The following is a 20071-nucleotide window of genomic DNA, read 5'->3' as shown; positions in this document are numbered from 1 at the left end:
ATAAATATATATTTATACATGATTGTTAATTAATATTATCGAAGAATATAATTAATTTTAATAATTATTGAAAAGTAAAGAATAATATAAATTAATTTTTTTGTTGACAAATTTCGATTTTAAAATAAATAAACAGAGTTTTTTTAAAGAAAAAGAAATAAAGATCTAAATATTTTACTTAACTACTTCACAACTAAATATTAAATAAATAATTTTAATATTAATAATATTAAAATATTAAATAAAAATAATATTTTAGAGCTTTAGAGCTTTTAGAGCTTATTAGAGCTTTAGAGATAAAAAATATATTTTATATACATATATACACAATATTTATGAAAAAGAAACTGAGAACAAAAAGTAAAAGAAAATAAAAATTCTAATAGAGATATTTATTGGGCATTTATATCTGTTTATTAGAAAAGATATTAATATAATAATTAGTGAGTTTAATTTAATTAAATAAGAAAGTCTCATTAGTTATATAATGAGAAAAAAATCTATGAATATGACAATAAAAAGAAATAAATATATATATAATATATATAAATATATGACAATAAAAAGAATAAATAAATAGTTTGTAAAAATATGAAAGATTTTGTTTTAGCAACAGTATATAGAAGAAAATATATCAAATAATAGAGAATTCAAATTTTATAGAATAAGTATGAATATATAATTATAAGACATTTAGAAGATTAGACCAATAAAGCTAGTTATAAAATCAAGAAGAAAACAGATATTAGAATTTCGACAAAAAAAAGTAATAATATGAAATGACGAAATAATCAAATATTTGAAAAATATGATTAATAACAATATGATTAAGAATCTGAAATAATGATATAAAAAAATATGTAAATCATATCTATTAAGGAAACTTGAAGTGATGATTTCAAGAATATTGATTATTTGTTGAAATAATTTTGTCAAATAAAAAGTTTTAATTAATATCTTGTTATCCTATGATAATCATTATAAAAATGATATTTCGGATTTTATGGTATTATAAGCATTATAAGCAAGCAAAACTTATTAGAAGATTAAATCGTAGTTTAATAATAATTTGATATAGAATTTTATAAATGAAGAAAAAATATTTATTGCTATTAATTGGTAATTAATCTAAAAAATAAAAAATTGAATTAAAAAGTATAATGTATTTATAATAGATATTTAAAAAATAGAAAAATATATGCTTGAAAAATATATAAATAGAATAATATTGTACGAAAAATAAGATAAAATTGAAAAAATCATAATGTTCGATTTTTAATATTGAAATAATTACAATTTTGTTCAAATTTTAATATCTTTTTTTTTATTTTAATAAATAATATTTCATTTCAAACTTAATAGTAATATATAAGTAATAGTAATAAGTAATAAGTAATATATATCATAACAAGCATCATAAAATTATACTTCTTTTAAATCTTTTTAATTAAAATATAGTTTTAATTATTATATATTTTACAATTATCTTTTAATTAATATACATTTCAATCCAATCAAAATATAAAGATAATATATCATATAAAAAATAAAAAAACTATATTTTAATTATCAGAGATGTTTTAACCTTAAGTTTAATTTTTATTAAAAAAAATAGATTTTTTTATAGGAAATATCATTATAGAAAATATATTAAATAATGTATAAAAAATTATATAATTCCATTTAAAAAAATGAAATTATTTTTCATATGTTCTTCATGTAAGTTTAATTTATTTATAATTAATTAATTATCAATTTAACTTATCAATAATAAAAAATTAAGTTGACTAAATTATTTTCCTCTCAAAATAGAATAAGTTTCGTATGAAGCTTTTTTAAATAATCAATAATTCGAGAAAGTATTTAATGATTAAAATGGGATTATATATAATATATGTTATCTAAATATAGTAATATATCTTTTTATGAAATAAGGAATATTACGGAAAAAATATTTTTACAAAACTTCTTAAGTATATATAAAAAAAATAGAATATTATACTTGTAATAATTAAGATTCATCATTATTAAAAAAAATTGCATATAAAAATATAAATTTCATAAAAAGAAGTATCTTATATATAATATTAAATAGGATAGAAAATTAAGACACATAGATTTTAAAAATTATTTTTGTTATCATTTATCAATAATATCAATAATAATGAAACATTGTTATACATTAATGGCAATATTATATACAATCAATAGAATTGTAATAGAATTGATAAAAAATTTCATATATCTTACAAAAAACTTTTTCTAATCAAAAAATTTTAATGAAATTTTGTGAATATGTAAAACATATATTAAGAAATTATATAATAATATAATATATAGCGTATAATACAAGATATATATTTAATATACTTTTTAATATATGTATATAAATTATAATATACAAATATATCATTACAAATATACAAATATATTATTAAAATATTAATATTTTAATAATATTTTTTAAAATTATAAAATTATAAAATAAACAATTATTTATTTCATCTAATTGTCTGAAAATTCTTGATAGAGTACAATAATTTTTCAATATGAAAATATTACGTATCGAAATAAAAGAAAAATATATAGAAAATCTTTTGTAGCTAAGAAAAAAAATTATAAACTAATTAATGATATTCGATATGATAGTTTCCGAAGTGAAGAATTACACCATTTTAATTGAAATAAAAGATTGTTTATAATTTTGAAAATATTAATTTTTCAACATATTTATATATTTATTAGAATTTTTTTTCATTATTTAGCAAATATTATTTATAGAAATTATAAATTTTTTTTTTTATAACGAGAAATTTTCTTTAGAAATTAAAAGGGAATAAGATCAACGATGAAAATTTCAGATATTTAATAACTATGTAATATTGCATGGATTTTAAACAAATATAAAATTGACCATATTTTTATGATTTTTTTTGCATTAATTCTGGTTTATTAATTAAAAAATTGATTTCCGAATTGATATCTAATGCAATTTCATAAATATTCAATTAAATTTAAGACTGAAGATTAACTTAATTATTTACATAATTATATTACTATTTAATACTATTTTATACTTACATTTCGTTACGTTAAGAAAATATGTTTTAATTAATTTGAAAATAAGTGTTCTATATTTTAAAACATTATTTTTTTTTGAATAATAATAATCAATTTATCAGTAATTAAGGATTTTAAAATATTATTATATAAAAACTCATGATAAATAAATTCTAATTGTAGATTAGATAAATACATAAAAATTAATCTAAATATTTTATATGACAAAAATCTTATTTATCAGAATTGTTTAAATTCTATATAATCTGCAACAAAATGATAGAATATTTTATAATTTTTAATATTCTTCAAGACTAATGCAAAAAATAATAATTAAAAGAGATGAAATTTTATTGATAGATAAAAATATATATAATCACACAAGATTATATATATATATAATCACAAGATTATATATATATATATATAATCACAAGATTTTTTGCCGAAATATGTCGTTTTGAAGATATTCCATTGTTACTAATATAATTAAGAGTCTGTTGAAAACTATTTATAGATATCAAGATTATCTATTAAATATTTAACAGTGAGAACTTTTAAGACTAAGACAATTATATTAATTTTATCTATATTATGTATAGTACTAAAAAATTTTTATTAATATTTCAGAAATATTCGAAGCTAAAATTTTATATTTAAAGTGTTTTATTCTTCTATCACTCCTTTAAATTTAGTGTTATTCAATTATTGGAGTTTTTTTTCCAAATTTTTATATAAAGATTAAGATTTTAAGAATTTTAAAGAAATTAAATTATTGAAATGTTAAATCTTTATTTCGGATAATTAAATTCAAAAATTGAACACAAATCAATTTTATTTAACATTGAAATACAATCAGCTTCATATCGATATATTTATTTCTATTTTTGAGAAATGATATATAAATAGATTTAATAATTAATAATTAATATCCATCATATATATAAATATCTGTTAATAAAGAACTTTCTTTTTTATGTTATCTGAGTTAATTCTCAATTATAGATTTATGCTTACGTAATAATCAACAAATAAATTACAAAAAAAATTTCACATTATTATTTTCACATTATATTTTTTCTTTTACATACAAGGAATTTACACAACAATTCGAAATTCACTATAGACGTATGCTAAATGTAATATTTGTTTATTTACCGTGTTTATACGGTATATAACACTAAGAAATGGCGATCGCATACTATTGCACGTATTCTAAATGCATACTTATAAATTATAAAATTTAATGTAATAATATCGAAATATTATTTTTACGTTATTTTTTAAGAATAATTCGAAAATTCGGACTCGATTATTGATTATATGCAAAGGAAAAAGTTGTTAAAAATATTTTTTATAACATATAATAATAGACAAAAAATTCGTATATTTTTTAAAATGGAATAATTTTTTTAAAATTGAATCAAATAATTTAATTTTTTATTATTTTATTGTTGAATTTGATATTAATTTAATGAAATTTAATGAAATATTAATAAAAGAAAGATTAATTTACTAGATATATAAGAAAAATTTTTATAAATTGTTATTGTTTGGAATTGTGAAAAGAGGAAAGTAAAAACCATGATTTTTTTTTCTGAGTTTATAATGAAAATTTGTGAACATACTTTTATAGATCTATAAATTTAAAAACTTATATATATATATATATATACATAAAATTTTATCGAACTCGATCAACATTATTATGAGCTATAAATGATTAAAAATATCAAATATCACGATAAACTTTTCACTTTCGATTTATAATTGTAATAAATCTAAAAATTTGTTGATATTTTTTGATTTGTAATTTTTTTATATCAACTGATGAAATTTATTATATGAAATAAGTTGCAATAAAAATAACATCAATCTTCTCTTTAATAATTGTTATTGTAACTTCGATTATATGAAAATTATTTTATATTTCACTTTTGCATTTTTTAATGGATTCGAAAAATATCTAATTTTTTAATGGATAGATGTAAATGTCAATATTAGCTAATTCTTTTTATATTATGTTTATATTATGTATATATTTATTTATGAACAATTTATGAACAACAACTCGTATACTGAATATTACTTATTATATGAGATGTTTAAATAAAATTTTATGTAATAGTAACAATTCTTTTCGGCAAATATTTTGGAATTTATAAGAAATTACCGATTAAGTTATAAGAAAAAATTATTCTGAATGATATCCTTGACATGAATATATATATGAAGATCAAAATGATAGGAACAACCTTTCTACAATATATAATTAACCTATTATGAATATACGAATAATAGAATAGAATTAATAAATAAATAATAGATATGATTCAATAAGTGATATCACAAATATAAATTGTAAATATTGATGTTACAGAACTAGTGCTTGCGAGAGAATTAAACTCCAGGGTGGCGGGCTTCGTCAGTAGGAAGCGGCAAGTGTCGCGGAGCAGTAGCTAGTGAGAAGGAGAGAAACAACGAAGACGAAGAAGACGAAGACGCCGGGGAGTAAGTGTCGAAGGGTGGCGGCGGAAGTGACGGGCAGGAGGTGGTGGCGGAGGAGGGTGGTGGTGACCGTGGAAAAGACGACTCCTGCGACGTGAGTCGCGAGCCGTGATTGGTGGTGATAGTGACCACGAAAAGAGTAGAGTAACGGTTTTCTGGTCGACGAGGAAAAGAACAGAAGCTTGGTGGTGGCGTTTGTGAAGGCAACCTGTGGCAAGATGGGCTGCGCCATGTCCGCGGAAGAGCGGGCCGCACTGGCCCGTAGCAAACAGATCGAGAAAAATCTCAAGGAAGATGGTATTCAAGCCGCCAAGGACATCAAGTTGCTATTACTTGGTAAGTACATTTATTTTTGTATGTTTCTCATCATAGAATAAAATTCAATATTAATCGGAGAAAAGATAAGAAATTTTTATTATATATTGTGCGTTGATAATCCTTTATATATATCCTTATATTCGTATGATTTCCGCGATTTCATTTAACTTAATGCAATATTCATTAGCGAAAAATAATTTTCGAGAACAATTTATAGAAATTTATAAAAATTTTATTTTCAAATGGATTTGCATTCTAATATGTAATATTATAACATTATAAAATAATTTTTTAAATATTAAATAAAAATTGAAGATATATTTAATATTTTAATCAAATATCAAAATGTCGTGTATAATATTCATTAATCATTTCATAAATAGCATCTAGTTATTCTTTTCACATGGATATTGATTATAATTGCTGCTATGTTCACACTTTTGACACGGAGCAAAAAAAATATTCAAATCGTATTATAATATGATTCATAAATGTGAAATTGTATGTCTATTTGAAAGTTTTATTCAATTTATTAGAAATAATCAATTACATTCTCATTCTTTAAAAAAATTCTTCTAAATAACATGTATTATTATTATATTAAGTATTAAAGAAGTTGAATGTTACAAGTATGATATCATTAGCTAATATTTATATCATTATAATAATATATTTACTGTAAACATTTGCAAAACGATGTAAATATTAATAACAAACTCGATTAGGTTATACATTTGTACAATTGATTATAATTCGATTACAACTATTTGATTAAATAAAGTATTAAATAACTAAATATTTAATAATTAATTATTAAATTAAATAACTATTAGATATTCACTATATTTTAAAAAAATTGTATATTAACAGAAAAAGTAAATTTAAGTAAAATTAATTTTTATATTATTTCATTTTACATTGATAGTTTAATCATTTAAAAAAAAAAATTATATACATATATTAAGAATTATTTATGTTCAAACTATGCTTTCAAAGTGTAGACAAAATAAGATCAAGTAAAACATAGCAAAATTAATATAATGCAAAACACGTAATGTATTATATATAATGTTATAATATTACATGAGGAAATGATTTCTAAAGATAAAGAAAAAAAAAATATATAGATTTAGAAAGAAAAATTTTAATATAAAATTACGGATTGGAAAAATATAAAATTAAACATCGGATACAGTAGTGATACATCAACAAGAAAAAGAAAAATTAAAAAAATATTGAAAATGTAGGAAAAGAGAAAGAGATCAATAAAGACAAAGAAAGTAAAATAAAATTTAAAGGGTACATGAAGGAAAGAAATAAAGAAAAAGAATAAAAAAAAGAATAGAGAAAAAAATGAAAAAGAAAAAAATCAAAAATTAAATTATAAAATATAAAATGAAAAAATAACATTATGAAAAATTTAATAAAAAAGAAAACAAATAAGAACAAAAATTAGTATAATATGTTATATAATGATGTTAAAAGAAAATATAATAAAATAAAAGATATATAAGAAAAATAAAAAATAAAATAAATAATAAAGAATTTATAATAAAATAGCATTATAAATAGAGAAAAAAAATAAAATAATGATAGAATGAAAATAGAAAAAAAAACACAAGAAAAATCAGAAAAAAAAGAAATTAAAAAAGATATTTATATAGAAAATAATAGAAAATGCAATGAAAAAGTAGATAAAAATGCGAAAAAGAAAAGAAAAAAAAAATATTGTTATTAATCCTTTATAATCAACCCTTATAATCCTTAAAATCAAATGATTTTAATTATCTATCATCGAATATTTATTGTATTGTATGGTCACTTATTATCATTATTTATTATTTTATTATTATTATTATATTATCATGATTATAATCACTCATCATTATACGCATTAAGTATTACTATATACTGATGATTAAATCATTCGTTAAAATTTCTCATTCATTCTATCATGCATTTATTTATCATTCATATTAGAGATTAATAATAAGTTCATTAAGGAAAAAGTTTACAAACACAAAAAAGAGGGATATTAAGATAGAAAATGAAATATTTGAAAATAAATGGAAAGTTTAATTTTAAAAAAATATTGGAATAGACAAAGAAATAAGAAAGAAAAATAGAGTTATTTAATAAAATTCAAATAAAAAGAAAAAAAAGAAATAACAATGTTTAATATTCAACAATCATGATCAAATTAAAATTGATAAAAAAAAATTATTATAATGAACAAGAATAGAAAAAAAAATAACAAAAAAAAATAATAAATGTATTTAAAAAAACATGAAGGTAAATGGATTTAATAGAAGAAAATAAATATATAGAATGCATTTGTATAAGATAGCAAATAAGCAGATAGCAAAATAAAAAATATGAGAGAAAATAAATATATTATTTTAAAATATAGTTTAAAATTTTAATTAAAAATAAAGATTTCTGAATATATATAATATAATATAATATAATAATATATTATATGTATGTAATATATAATATATTATATGTATGTAATATATATAATTTATTATTATCTTGATAATATTCATATGTTGAACAGTTTTCAATTACATTCTTCAAATTGATTTTTTAAAAGATTTTATAAAAAATTATAAAAATTTATAAAAGAAAATTGAGCAAATTTTATCATCAAAAAAGAGTAATGAAAAAAGAAAACTTTGTTTCTCAAAATGGAAATTATAAATTATAAAATATATATATATATATTAAATTCTTTCATAATATAAATGTCATCTATATTCTCTATTTAAAGTTATGGTACAGATTTTATGAATTATTTTGAATAAGATATTTCTTTCTTAAATTTTATTCATCAATGAAGCTCTGGAAATTCATTCATTCAACTAAATCTAAATTTATATAATGTGTATTACTGTAATAATCCATATTGGTTGTATATCAGTAAAATATAATAAATAATCAATATGCAGAATTATTTGTAATAAAATAATTATTGTATTTTGTAGATGAAACTTTTATTAGAGAATGCTATGAATATTTTACATGAAATATGTTTATTAAAAAATATTGTTAAATAGTTATTAAATAATATAACTGTAACACAATGTTTAACATATAATGCTTAAAATGATCGTGAATTTTATTCACATCGATGAATAGACAATATTATACAATATAAGTCCTCGATTTCTTGATTTAATGCCATTGGATTTCTTTCTCTAAAAAATTCTAAAAAGAATTGTTTATCAAGAAATGCTAATTACGTCGGAAGACATGAAAGAACAAATTATTGCGGTATGTACAGAATAAATTCAGAGATAATAAAACGTGCATGTGATTTAATAATTCAAAGATTTTAACTTTGCTTCGTAACAAACGAATATTTTCTTTAAGATAAAAAAAATTATTTCATTGATAATTCTTTGTATTTCTTTCACATAAAAATAAAAATTCAACAACATTGATAAAAAATATACTAATGATTTTAAAATATCTTTAACGCATCATAATATAATATAAAAAATATTTACATTATATTATGTCATTATTCATACTAAAAATTGTATATGATATTTTTTCATGTTATTACATACAAAGATAATAAAGATATAAGTGAATGTACGTAGATAAAACTATAAGATAATATAAAGCATTCTACATATACATATATATATTGAAATATATATAATAAAAAAAGGAATGATAAAAAGAATGATCAAAATAAAAAATAAAATATATTAATTAAAAAAAAATGTAAAAAGATAGATTTAATATATATATAATAAAGAAGCACTATATTGAAAAAGAAAAAAAATATAGATGTTATACTGTAAGTATGAAAATATAAAAAAAATATGAATGTACTCTTGAATACATATGAATCAAATGTACTCTTAGATAATATATTATAATATATTAATAATATAAAAAATGTAAAAAGATGAATATAAATATAAAAGAATTAATAGAAAAACTGAATAAAATAAATTTAATGGTAAGCGTGCGAAATGCAAGTTATATCATTTCATAATTAATAATTATATATATAAATAACATATAATGGAAATAAAGTAATAGTATAAAAAAGAAAATCTAAAAATAAACAAATAAATAAAAAAAATATTATATAATTCGATTAATTCGATTTTAAATCTGACAGTAAATATATGTATATTGTCGACATTAAATAATTTATTTTTATTACCTATCATGAAATGAAAAAATTAAGAAAAAAATCTTTATTGGTCATGAAAGATAACATTTTATATATAAATTATCATTTCATAAAAATATTTGATTTATTCCTTGGAAGATGAATTTTCTGATTTCTTAATTATTAGATTATTTTTTTAATTTGAGTTTATATGACTTGTATTCAGATTATTTCAAAATCATTTAGAAGATATATTTCAAACATTGAACATATAAAACATTGACATATAAAAAAGACAAAACAAATTTATTGAATATAATAACTATTCTATTTTATTCTGATTATTTTAAGAAATAAAATAATATACAATTTCTTTATAAATAAAAAAAATTTTAATTTAAAAAAAACCTAATTATTTTATTATATCAATTATTAAAATATATTGCACATGAAACAAAAAACAGTAATATTCAAATTTTAAAAGATATATAATAAGTTCAATACAATTCAATATTAAAAAACAGAAAACTGATTCTTACACATAGATAAAAAAATTTGTATTTATTTACATTTAGAATATTTCGCACGTATATATATGTTTCTCAAGATATAATAAATAGTTTAATCTCGTGTAGCTTTATTCATATAGTCTATTCGTAAGAAGTATGAAATTTTATAGTTAGATTTGAAATTAATTAATACTTTTAAATTAGCAATATATTTCATTTTATTATTGATTTTTGAAATTTTTGTATTAATTTAATAAATTTTTAATAAAAAAAATTATAATCTGAGTTTTTTCCCATAAATCATCAATTTTTTAAACCATAGTCGCAAGAAATCAAATTAGAACCGCTCAATTTTCAACATTTTCAAGATTTTTTTAGAAAAAAATTGAAAAAATATATAAATAAATTCTAATAGTAAAATTTATTAATAAATAAGATATTGTATATATACATATATTAAAAATTTATGTTTTTCAATATTGTTTTAATTGTAATTTAAGTTCAAAATTTTCCATTTTAAAAGGATAATCCTCTTAATAAAATATTTGAGTAAATAATATAATTATATTTATTATAATGTCAAAAAGGAAGTATTATAAATTCTATACTTAAAATATTTTTACATATTTTTATTTTTTATTTATATAGAAATCATAATGCGATTGATTAATTCTTTTACAATACATTTCGAACCAAATTTAGACAATTTATATAAGTTAATTATAAAAATTTCATATTTTAAATATTACTATGCATAACGTAATTATTAAAATTTATTGTTTATGAAAAGATAAAAAATTTTTTGTATATGATAATTTTGAAAATTTTAATAATAAAAGAATAATTATTTTTAAATTTACTTTTTAAATTTTAAATATTTTTTTTATTAATTTTATTAATTTTAAATACTTGTAATTATTATATTGCTAAAGAATTGAAGTTATTATTAATCTTCTTTAAGATAATTTATGTTATATATATATAACATTATATATATATAACATTATATATATATAATGTTATTAAGTGTTTAACATTTAAAAATTATAAATACTAGTGAACATGATTTAGTTTTAAGAATTTCTTAATAAAAATATTTTTTTTATTGATATATTCGAGACCGCGTCAATTCAAAATCAAATGGTATTCCCAATGATAGATATTTATTTTTGATAAAATTAAAAAAAACAGTTGTAAAAAAATGAAAAATACGAAATTGAAAATAATAAAATAATATTGGTGATAATATTGTATTGAATGCATAAATAAAATGCATAAAAGAATGCAAAAAAACAGAATATGTGAAAAACTTTTTTCATTTTTTATATTTTACATTATTTTACATTATTTTATATCTTACTTGAAAAAATTTATCATGCGATCGTACGTACTATATGAAGAAATATTTACAATGCACATGTTGCATCATTAATCTTGAATTCAAATTTAATTCAAACTCTGATTAACTTTTTTAAAATAAAATTCTTCTTAAATATCTAGTTTTGGAACCGTAGAATACATCTTATATATGATATATCTCTCCACAACCAAATTTATAATAATAAAAATTAATTATTTCCTTAATTAATGCTAAACTTAATCCATGCAAAGTTTTTAAATCGGATTTGTGTCAATTTTTATATTAGAAAAAAATTTTAATCATTGCAATTTTTTAAATTAACTCTGTGGAATAGATAAGATTGATATATAGAGCAATTTAATTTGAATTTTATCTATGTAAGTTTTCCTAAAATGAATTTCCTAGAATATTTCCTAGAATTATGTGGAATCGATGAATAATATAAAAAGATTGCTAAGTGATAAATCTGTCTATTCTGTACCACAAATGAATATAGTAAACAGAATTCAATATAATTGTTTATTATATATATATATATCAAAAGTTTTTTGCTAACATCTCAGAATTAATTAACTTGTTATAAATGTCTTTAAAACTAAGACTGAACAATAATAATAAAAGAGGAAAAAATTATTCAAAATTTTAATTTTGAATAACAATATATTTCAGAAACTTAAAAATTACGAAGTCTCATCTAATTTAAATAATTATATATCTTAATCTGTTTTCTATTATATTATTATATAAATAATAAAAATATTTGATTTTCTTCTATAATAACTATATAAACTGTCGTAGAATGAGGTGATTATTTTTATTATTATTTTCTATTTCGATGATTTTTTAATAATATATTATACAAATCTAGAAATTTTCTAAAAATTTTTCTTGAATATGTAATCGCCACTTGATTTTAATTTTCGAGTTTTTATTTATACCAAATTATAGCAACAGTAAATCTAAAATCTATATGAATGCGCCGCGATAGCATATGTGTCAATATGCGATCTTTACATTGCTTATCTATTGTTTCTATAAACATATCGTGATAAATGTAGCAAGCAATAATATCGTACAAAATGAAATCGAATAGATTAATATTATCATAAATAATTTTATTTATTATTTGTATCCATAATAAATTTTGAGGAACTTCGAATCTGTGCAATGCAAAAATAAAATATAAAACAATTTTTGGACAACCGAAATTAATCAAGTTATAACAATATCAGTCTTATATTTTATATTTATGATTCTCATTTTATAATTTTTTCGTAATTTCAATTTCTAATTATTTTATATTTTATATTTTATATTTTATTATATTATATTATAAAAATATATTATAAATATTTTATATTTTATATTTTATTATATTTTATATATTATATATTATATTTTATTTTCTCACTCCGTGATTACTTCAAAATTCATGAGAAAATAGTTTTTTAATTGATTTATTCGTTATACATTTTGAATATCGATCACTGTGGTTTATAAAAATAGTAGATATATTAACACATATGCTGATAAATGCATACGTATAGATGAAATTCAATAGTATTTCAATAATAATTCAATAATAATAGAAATTTTTTGCAAATATCTCAAAGACTAAGATCAGGCGATTACATGTATGAAAAAAAAAATTGATTTTACAACATAAAAAAATCATCGAAATCAAAGATGATTATCATTTTCTAAATAATTATGGCAGTTTAATGAATTGAAAATTTAAATTTAACTTAATTAAAACATTCTATTGATATAGATTTAATTGATATAAAATTGATAAATATATAAAAATTTTCGCAATCATAAATAGTTTAAACATGTACAATATTAATATGTATATTATAGAATACTTTAAAAAAATCAATTTTAGAAACTAAAATAAATACAAAGTTAATACAAATAAATAATAAAAAATATTAGTTGAGATTTATTTATTGATTAGAAGATTTGCAAAATGAATATTAAATATAGAATATGAATATTAGTAAAGTGTGATGGAGATTTAATCTTTATTTCATTTCATCTAATGCAAATTTAAATTGCTTACAATTTAATAAATAAACTTTTTTGTGTTTATTTTGAGTTCTAAAATTTTTTAAAAATGTTCAATGAATATATTAATATAGGATATATCTGGTAATATAATTGCACAATTTTATGTGAAAAAAATAAGTTAAAAATATAAAATAAAATTTCTTTATGAGGTATTTTGAATAAAAAAGAAATTAAAAAATACAATGAAATAAAATAAAATTGAAATAAAATTGAAATTTTCACGATTAGATACAAATAAATTTATAGATAATTGTTCTATATGTAAGAATAAGCAAAAAATGTAGAATAAATATTTTTCATTCAAAAATTAATTTCGGAGAAAATGAAATTTAAAAATTCATGGATTATATTTTTTCATTGATATTCAATTTCAATTTTTTTAAAACAAGAATTTAAATAAATTAATTTTATTCTATATTTTTTTTGCTTATTGTTACATGTAGAACAATTATCTATAAATAATTTATTTGTATCTAATTGGAAAATAGTCAGTTTTAATTGTATTTAGAAATTTTTCAGACTTCTGAAAGTTTCAAATGAAAAAATTTTATTTCATATTTTCGAATTTATAAAAATTTATTCTATATTTTATTTATTTATTTTTTTTTATGTAAAATCGCCTTTATTTGTGTATTTGAATAATACACTATTTCTATTGTTATATAAAGAATTAAACTTAATTCTATACAATCTTAATTATAAAATATATTTCATAACATTTTCAAAATCTTCATTTTATGTTAATAGTACTGACGTCTATTTTCAAATTTATATCTTAAGTTTCTAAATTTTTTTGTATTTATTTTATTATTTTATTTTTAATTTATTATTCTATTTATTCTTTTAAAAATTATCTGAACATTATAAAATTATACAGTTATTATATTCATAGATTAACTTTATAGAATTGATTCTAGAGACTAAAACAAATACGAAGTTAAAGTTAGATGAAGTTTATTTATATTATAAACAATTAAAGTTCGTAGAAATGAAAATAGAGTAAAATCCCTCTCTTTCTGTCATACCGCAGTCTTATTTCACTTTATAATACAAATTTAAATTGCTTATAACATAATTAATAATTAATATTTTTACATACTAAATATATACATATATACTTATATATTTTTATGTTTATGTAACCTCCAGAATAGACTCAACGAAAGGTCTCACGAATATATTTTGTATATGTTTTATTTCATGAAATAAACTGTTACTGATATTAAATTAACCTATAAATCATGTAATATTTTAATATTTATTATGCATATTGTCTAGATATAATTTAATAATCTTTTATTAAAATTGTGTTTATTATTAAGTAATTTTTGATTGATCGATTTTAAATCATTTTTAATCATTAATATATTTTATGTGAAACAAAATTGAATAAAATAAATTTAAGTTAATAAATTGGAATTAATAAATAAACTCGATTTGTAAATTGCTTAATATAAATCTTATATTTTCTATCTTATAATTTGTTTTATTATAAAATAAAATCGATGTTATATGAATTTGACAAAAAAATTTCATATAACAGAATTTTTATATAATAAAATAATAAATGATATTTTGAATAGAATAAAAGATATTAGAATATAATTTAAAAAAATGTTAAGTATTAATTTAAATCTAAATTTGTATATTTTTAAAATAAATATTTTAATACACTGATTAAATATTTCTAAATGATTAAATTATTAATATTTATTAAAGTTATTTTAAATATATATTAAACAATAATATTTTGATTTAATTCATCATCTTATCTTAAAAATTCATATATATAATTTTTTTAAATATATCGTTCAATTTAATAATAGTTACCACATTATAAATTAATAGTAAATAATGATTATTTAGCAACATATACAATATTGAATTCTTTAAATGAGTGAGTTATTTTTCTAGGAAAATTAATTCTAAAAAACAAAATGAATATAAAAATTGAATAAAAAATGAATACAAAAATATTCAAAAAATACAAAATGAATATAAAAATACAAAAAATAGAAGTTTGTTTATTAATTTGTTTATTGTTTATTAAATTATAAATAATTTAAATTTGCATTAGATGAAGCGAAGCGGAGATAAAATAAGACGACAGAATAACGAAGATAAAATTGTCTTATTCTATCTTTATATTCTTTCATTTAAGATACACTTCAACACAGATATACTTATAATTTAATAAATAATTAATCGACATTTTTAAATACTGACTAATTAATTTTGTTTGTTTTATCTTCTAAAAAATTTGTTTCATAAATATATTAATTGTCTTATAAAATCATAAAAAAGAAAATACTATTAGAAAAGATTATCAAAAGATTTGGCATGGATTCTCAAATTGATTGAAATTGTAAAATAATAGCACAAGAAGAAAAAGATTCTTGCAAAAGAAATTTAGAAACAGCATTTGACAATGAAGCCTGACAAATTATGAAAAAATATTAAAAAATAATTAAAAAAAAAAGATTAATAAAATAAATAAAGAAAGTAAAAATACATGAAAAAGGATAAATAAGAAAAAGTCGAAAAAATTTTGAACAAGAGAATAGAAGTGCTTGTCATTCAATTAAAATTTACAAAGAAAAGAATTACTATAGAAAAAATAATATTTTTTAATTTTTGATATACATGAATGTAATTCTATTATTAATTAGAAAAAGTAATTAAAAATTAAAAGATTAGACAAAAGATATGATTAAGTATAGAAAAATGATAAATAATTAAAATAATTATTCGAAAGAAATAGAAATATAGTATATTGAAAAAAAAAAAAATAAAAAGAGTAAGTAACATAAGAGAAAGAATTATAGGAAGAAAGTATAGAAAGTATAGAAGAAACAGAAATTTAAATCGGATTACAAAATAAGATATTGTTGAATAAGTTGAAAATGGCAGTGTTTCAAAAATCGCAAAATTTTAGTTTAGAGAATAAAATTGGTGCAACTAAAAATGAATATTTAAATATATACAGTCCAGTTTATATAAGCTCGAAGAAATAAAAAAGATACAATAAAGCAGGGAAAAGAATAATGAATTTAAGAAGAGTATAAAAAAAGGAAAAAGAAACAATTTTATAAAAAAGAAAAAAAATAATGTTATAAAAAAGAAAAAAAAAGAGGAAACAGCAAAATAGTATAATAAAAAAGGTCAGTTATCTAAAAGAAAATAGAATGAAGAACTAGAAAAAAAAGGAAATTAAAAGAAATTGACTATGAAAAGAAAAAATATGATAAAACATCAACAGATAGAATAAAATATAATAGTCATATAACGAAAAATATTTTATCAAGACGACAAAAGTGTTAGAAAGCAAAGAAAGGCAAGAGCAAACATTTAATAGCAGAAGCAAAATAGCATATACAAGCATAGAGAGATGAAAATTTTTTTTTTAGATATTGAAAAAAAGAGAATGAAAAAAAAAAAATTCTATATATATGGTGACAGATTTGAAACGCTGAAGTATTTAATGAAATTGAGAAAATCAAATACAAAGATAGAATAGAATAGTTTTTCAATTTTTTTTTTAAGACGGTTTCCTTTAATAATTAAATAATCTACGCGTAATTAAATAATCTTCGCATATAATAATTACATAAAGTAATAAAAATTTGTAGATAATAGAGTAAAATATTTTATTAATAAATATTTTATTAAATATAATATTTTCTTTCTAAATAATGTGAAATAATGTAAAATAACGTAACATCCAGTAGAAATTGAAATGAAATATTTAGGAGCTAGCAAGTTAAAATATTTAATTCTTATTTCTAAATTCTAATAGTAAAAAAATATACCAAACTAATTATTTTTCGATATAAATAGATAATATAATATTTTTTGTAAAAAATAATTCAAATAAATTAATTAATGTATGAATTTCTTCTATTATTTGAAAATTATTCCTATTATTTTTTCCAAAAAATGAATTTGTCTCATATGAGATAAATTTTTCATTAATTTTGTTGATTAACACATATAAATATATTATATATATTATTATATTATATATTATATATTAAAAAATATATATTAATAATTGTTTCTTCTTCTTTATAATTAGTAATTTTCTTCTTTTATGATGATAATTACATTCAAACAAATTATAAAGATATTATTGAAAAAATTAAATAAATAAAATAAAATACAGCAAATTTATAATAATAAATTGATGTTACTATCATAAAAAATTATATTTTATGGAAAAGAAGAATTTAATTAATTGATTAATTAATTATCTATAATTGTTCAATTATAAATAGACGGAAGTCATGAGAAATTTAAATACAAAAGAATTTTAACAAGATAGAATACAATTCGAATATCTTATTGACTCATTGTAATATGTAAATTCAATTTCTATTACTAAGTTTACCGTTAATTTTTAACGAATGGTTCGCATATGTATATCAATTTCTTATATTTACAACAGAGCATTTCATGTCAATACATTAATAAATATCTATTTTTCTGAAACAAAAACAAAATGATAGCACATTTTAATTTGCAATTTTTTTGAAGTTAATATATTAATAAGTTTAAATAATGTATTTTACATATGTATTCTTATAATACGTCCTTATTCTTCTAATTATTAAGAAAAAAATCAATTTCAATTAAAATTTTTTTCTATAAATTTGATTTATTTATGAAAGAAAAAAAGAGGGGAATGATATATAATAGAATATATTTGAAAGATTTGAAAAAAACAAATAAAAAGTTTTCTTAAATTTCTTAAATTAATGTATTGGATCTGACTGTAAAAAATTACTTATCATATTAGATAAATTTTGTCATGTAGATAAATGAATAAAAAATTCTGATTTTTATTATATAACGAAAATATTCTAATATATAGTTTTTTAAAATTTTATTTTTATAATTATATCTGTTTTATAATTAAATTTATATTAAATTTTATAATTATATTTATTTTTCTTTCTAAAAGCAAATTTGATTTATAATAATAGAATTCTTTTGCTCAAGATAGGCTCGTTTTGAAGTTATTTCATTTTCACAATTTTTTCCATATATAAATAAAAAATATTGAAATGTATTTTTTTTTATGTTCAAAAAACCAAATAATATATATTTAACTCTATTAACCTCCTATTTGAAAAAAATAATTTTAAATCTTTATAATCTAAAATCTTTCCTTTTTATTATGAGCAAAATGAAACAAATTCAAAGTAGTATATTTCGAAAAAAATTTTGATAATAAATCAAAATGGATTTTATTAAAAAAAAATACTAGATATTATATAATGCAAAAATATTGAAAAAAAATTTTTTTCATAAATAACAAAAATCAATATTTTTAAATGAATAATAAATAAATTTTTTCAAACAATATTTCATTGATTTGTATTTTATATTTGTATCCATTTTTCACATAAACAAATTAAATTAGTGGAAAAAAACATTTTGTAGTTAATTTTTTTCTTTATTATTAAGAAGGGAATATTTTATATATATGTATCTAAAATTGTATATATATATGTATATATGTATAATTTAGATATATTGCATTAGTGAGAAATACTGAATATATAGAGTTATCGTTTATCTAAAATTGTATTCTTATTATAATATATAATATTTCTTATAATAATATTATAATATATAATATTATAATACATACAACTGAATATGATTTATTTTTTATTATTATTCATTATGAAGATATGTTCATAATGAAAATTATTTCTTCTATGTTTTTATTATTCAGATATTTTTCATTATACTTCAAATTTTTATATTCCATTATATTCATTGCATAAGTATTACCATCTTTTCTATCAAATAATAATATTGTGTATTAATATTGACATTGAATATATGACATAGTGCGAGGACAATGCTGTTTTTGAGAAAAAAATTTGGACGATCCCTCGTTTTATATATTTTAGAAATATTTCGGCGTGGCTAGAGTGTTAATTTAGTCTTGGGATTTAAAATGACATTTTTCAGCTATGCTAGTTTCAATGATAATCAGCATTATCCTATTTGAAAAGAATTATTGTAAAAACTTGTGAAACAGTTTCCTGGGAAAACAACGGACTTGTGGATTGCGTAGCCCTTCAGTCTCATTTTAAAAAT

The 20071-nt window shown here is 17.8% G+C and overlaps 1 protein-coding gene across 1 annotated transcript in view; it reads left to right on the top strand.

Moving 5' to 3' along the window:
- Nucleotides 1-20071, top strand: part of LOC122714423 (guanine nucleotide-binding protein G(o) subunit alpha) — a 100077-nt gene that overhangs the window by 8276 nt on the left and 71730 nt on the right. Inside the window, exon 2 of the mRNA XM_043935740.1 lies at nucleotides 5441-5904. Within this exon, the coding sequence (XP_043791675.1) occupies nucleotides 5787-5904 (118 nt within the window). The 5' untranslated portion in view covers nucleotides 5441-5786. The remainder of the gene's footprint in view (nucleotides 1-5440; nucleotides 5905-20071) is intronic.

Source organism: Apis laboriosa, unplaced genomic scaffold, assembly GCF_014066325.1.
Source record: "Apis laboriosa isolate Shangri-la unplaced genomic scaffold, ASM1406632v1 scaffold30_cov140, whole genome shotgun sequence".
Lineage (NCBI taxonomy): Eukaryota > Metazoa > Arthropoda > Insecta > Hymenoptera > Apidae > Apis > Apis laboriosa.
The sequence above is the reverse complement of the archived record's forward strand: the minus strand, read 5'-3'. Positions and strand labels throughout refer to the sequence as shown.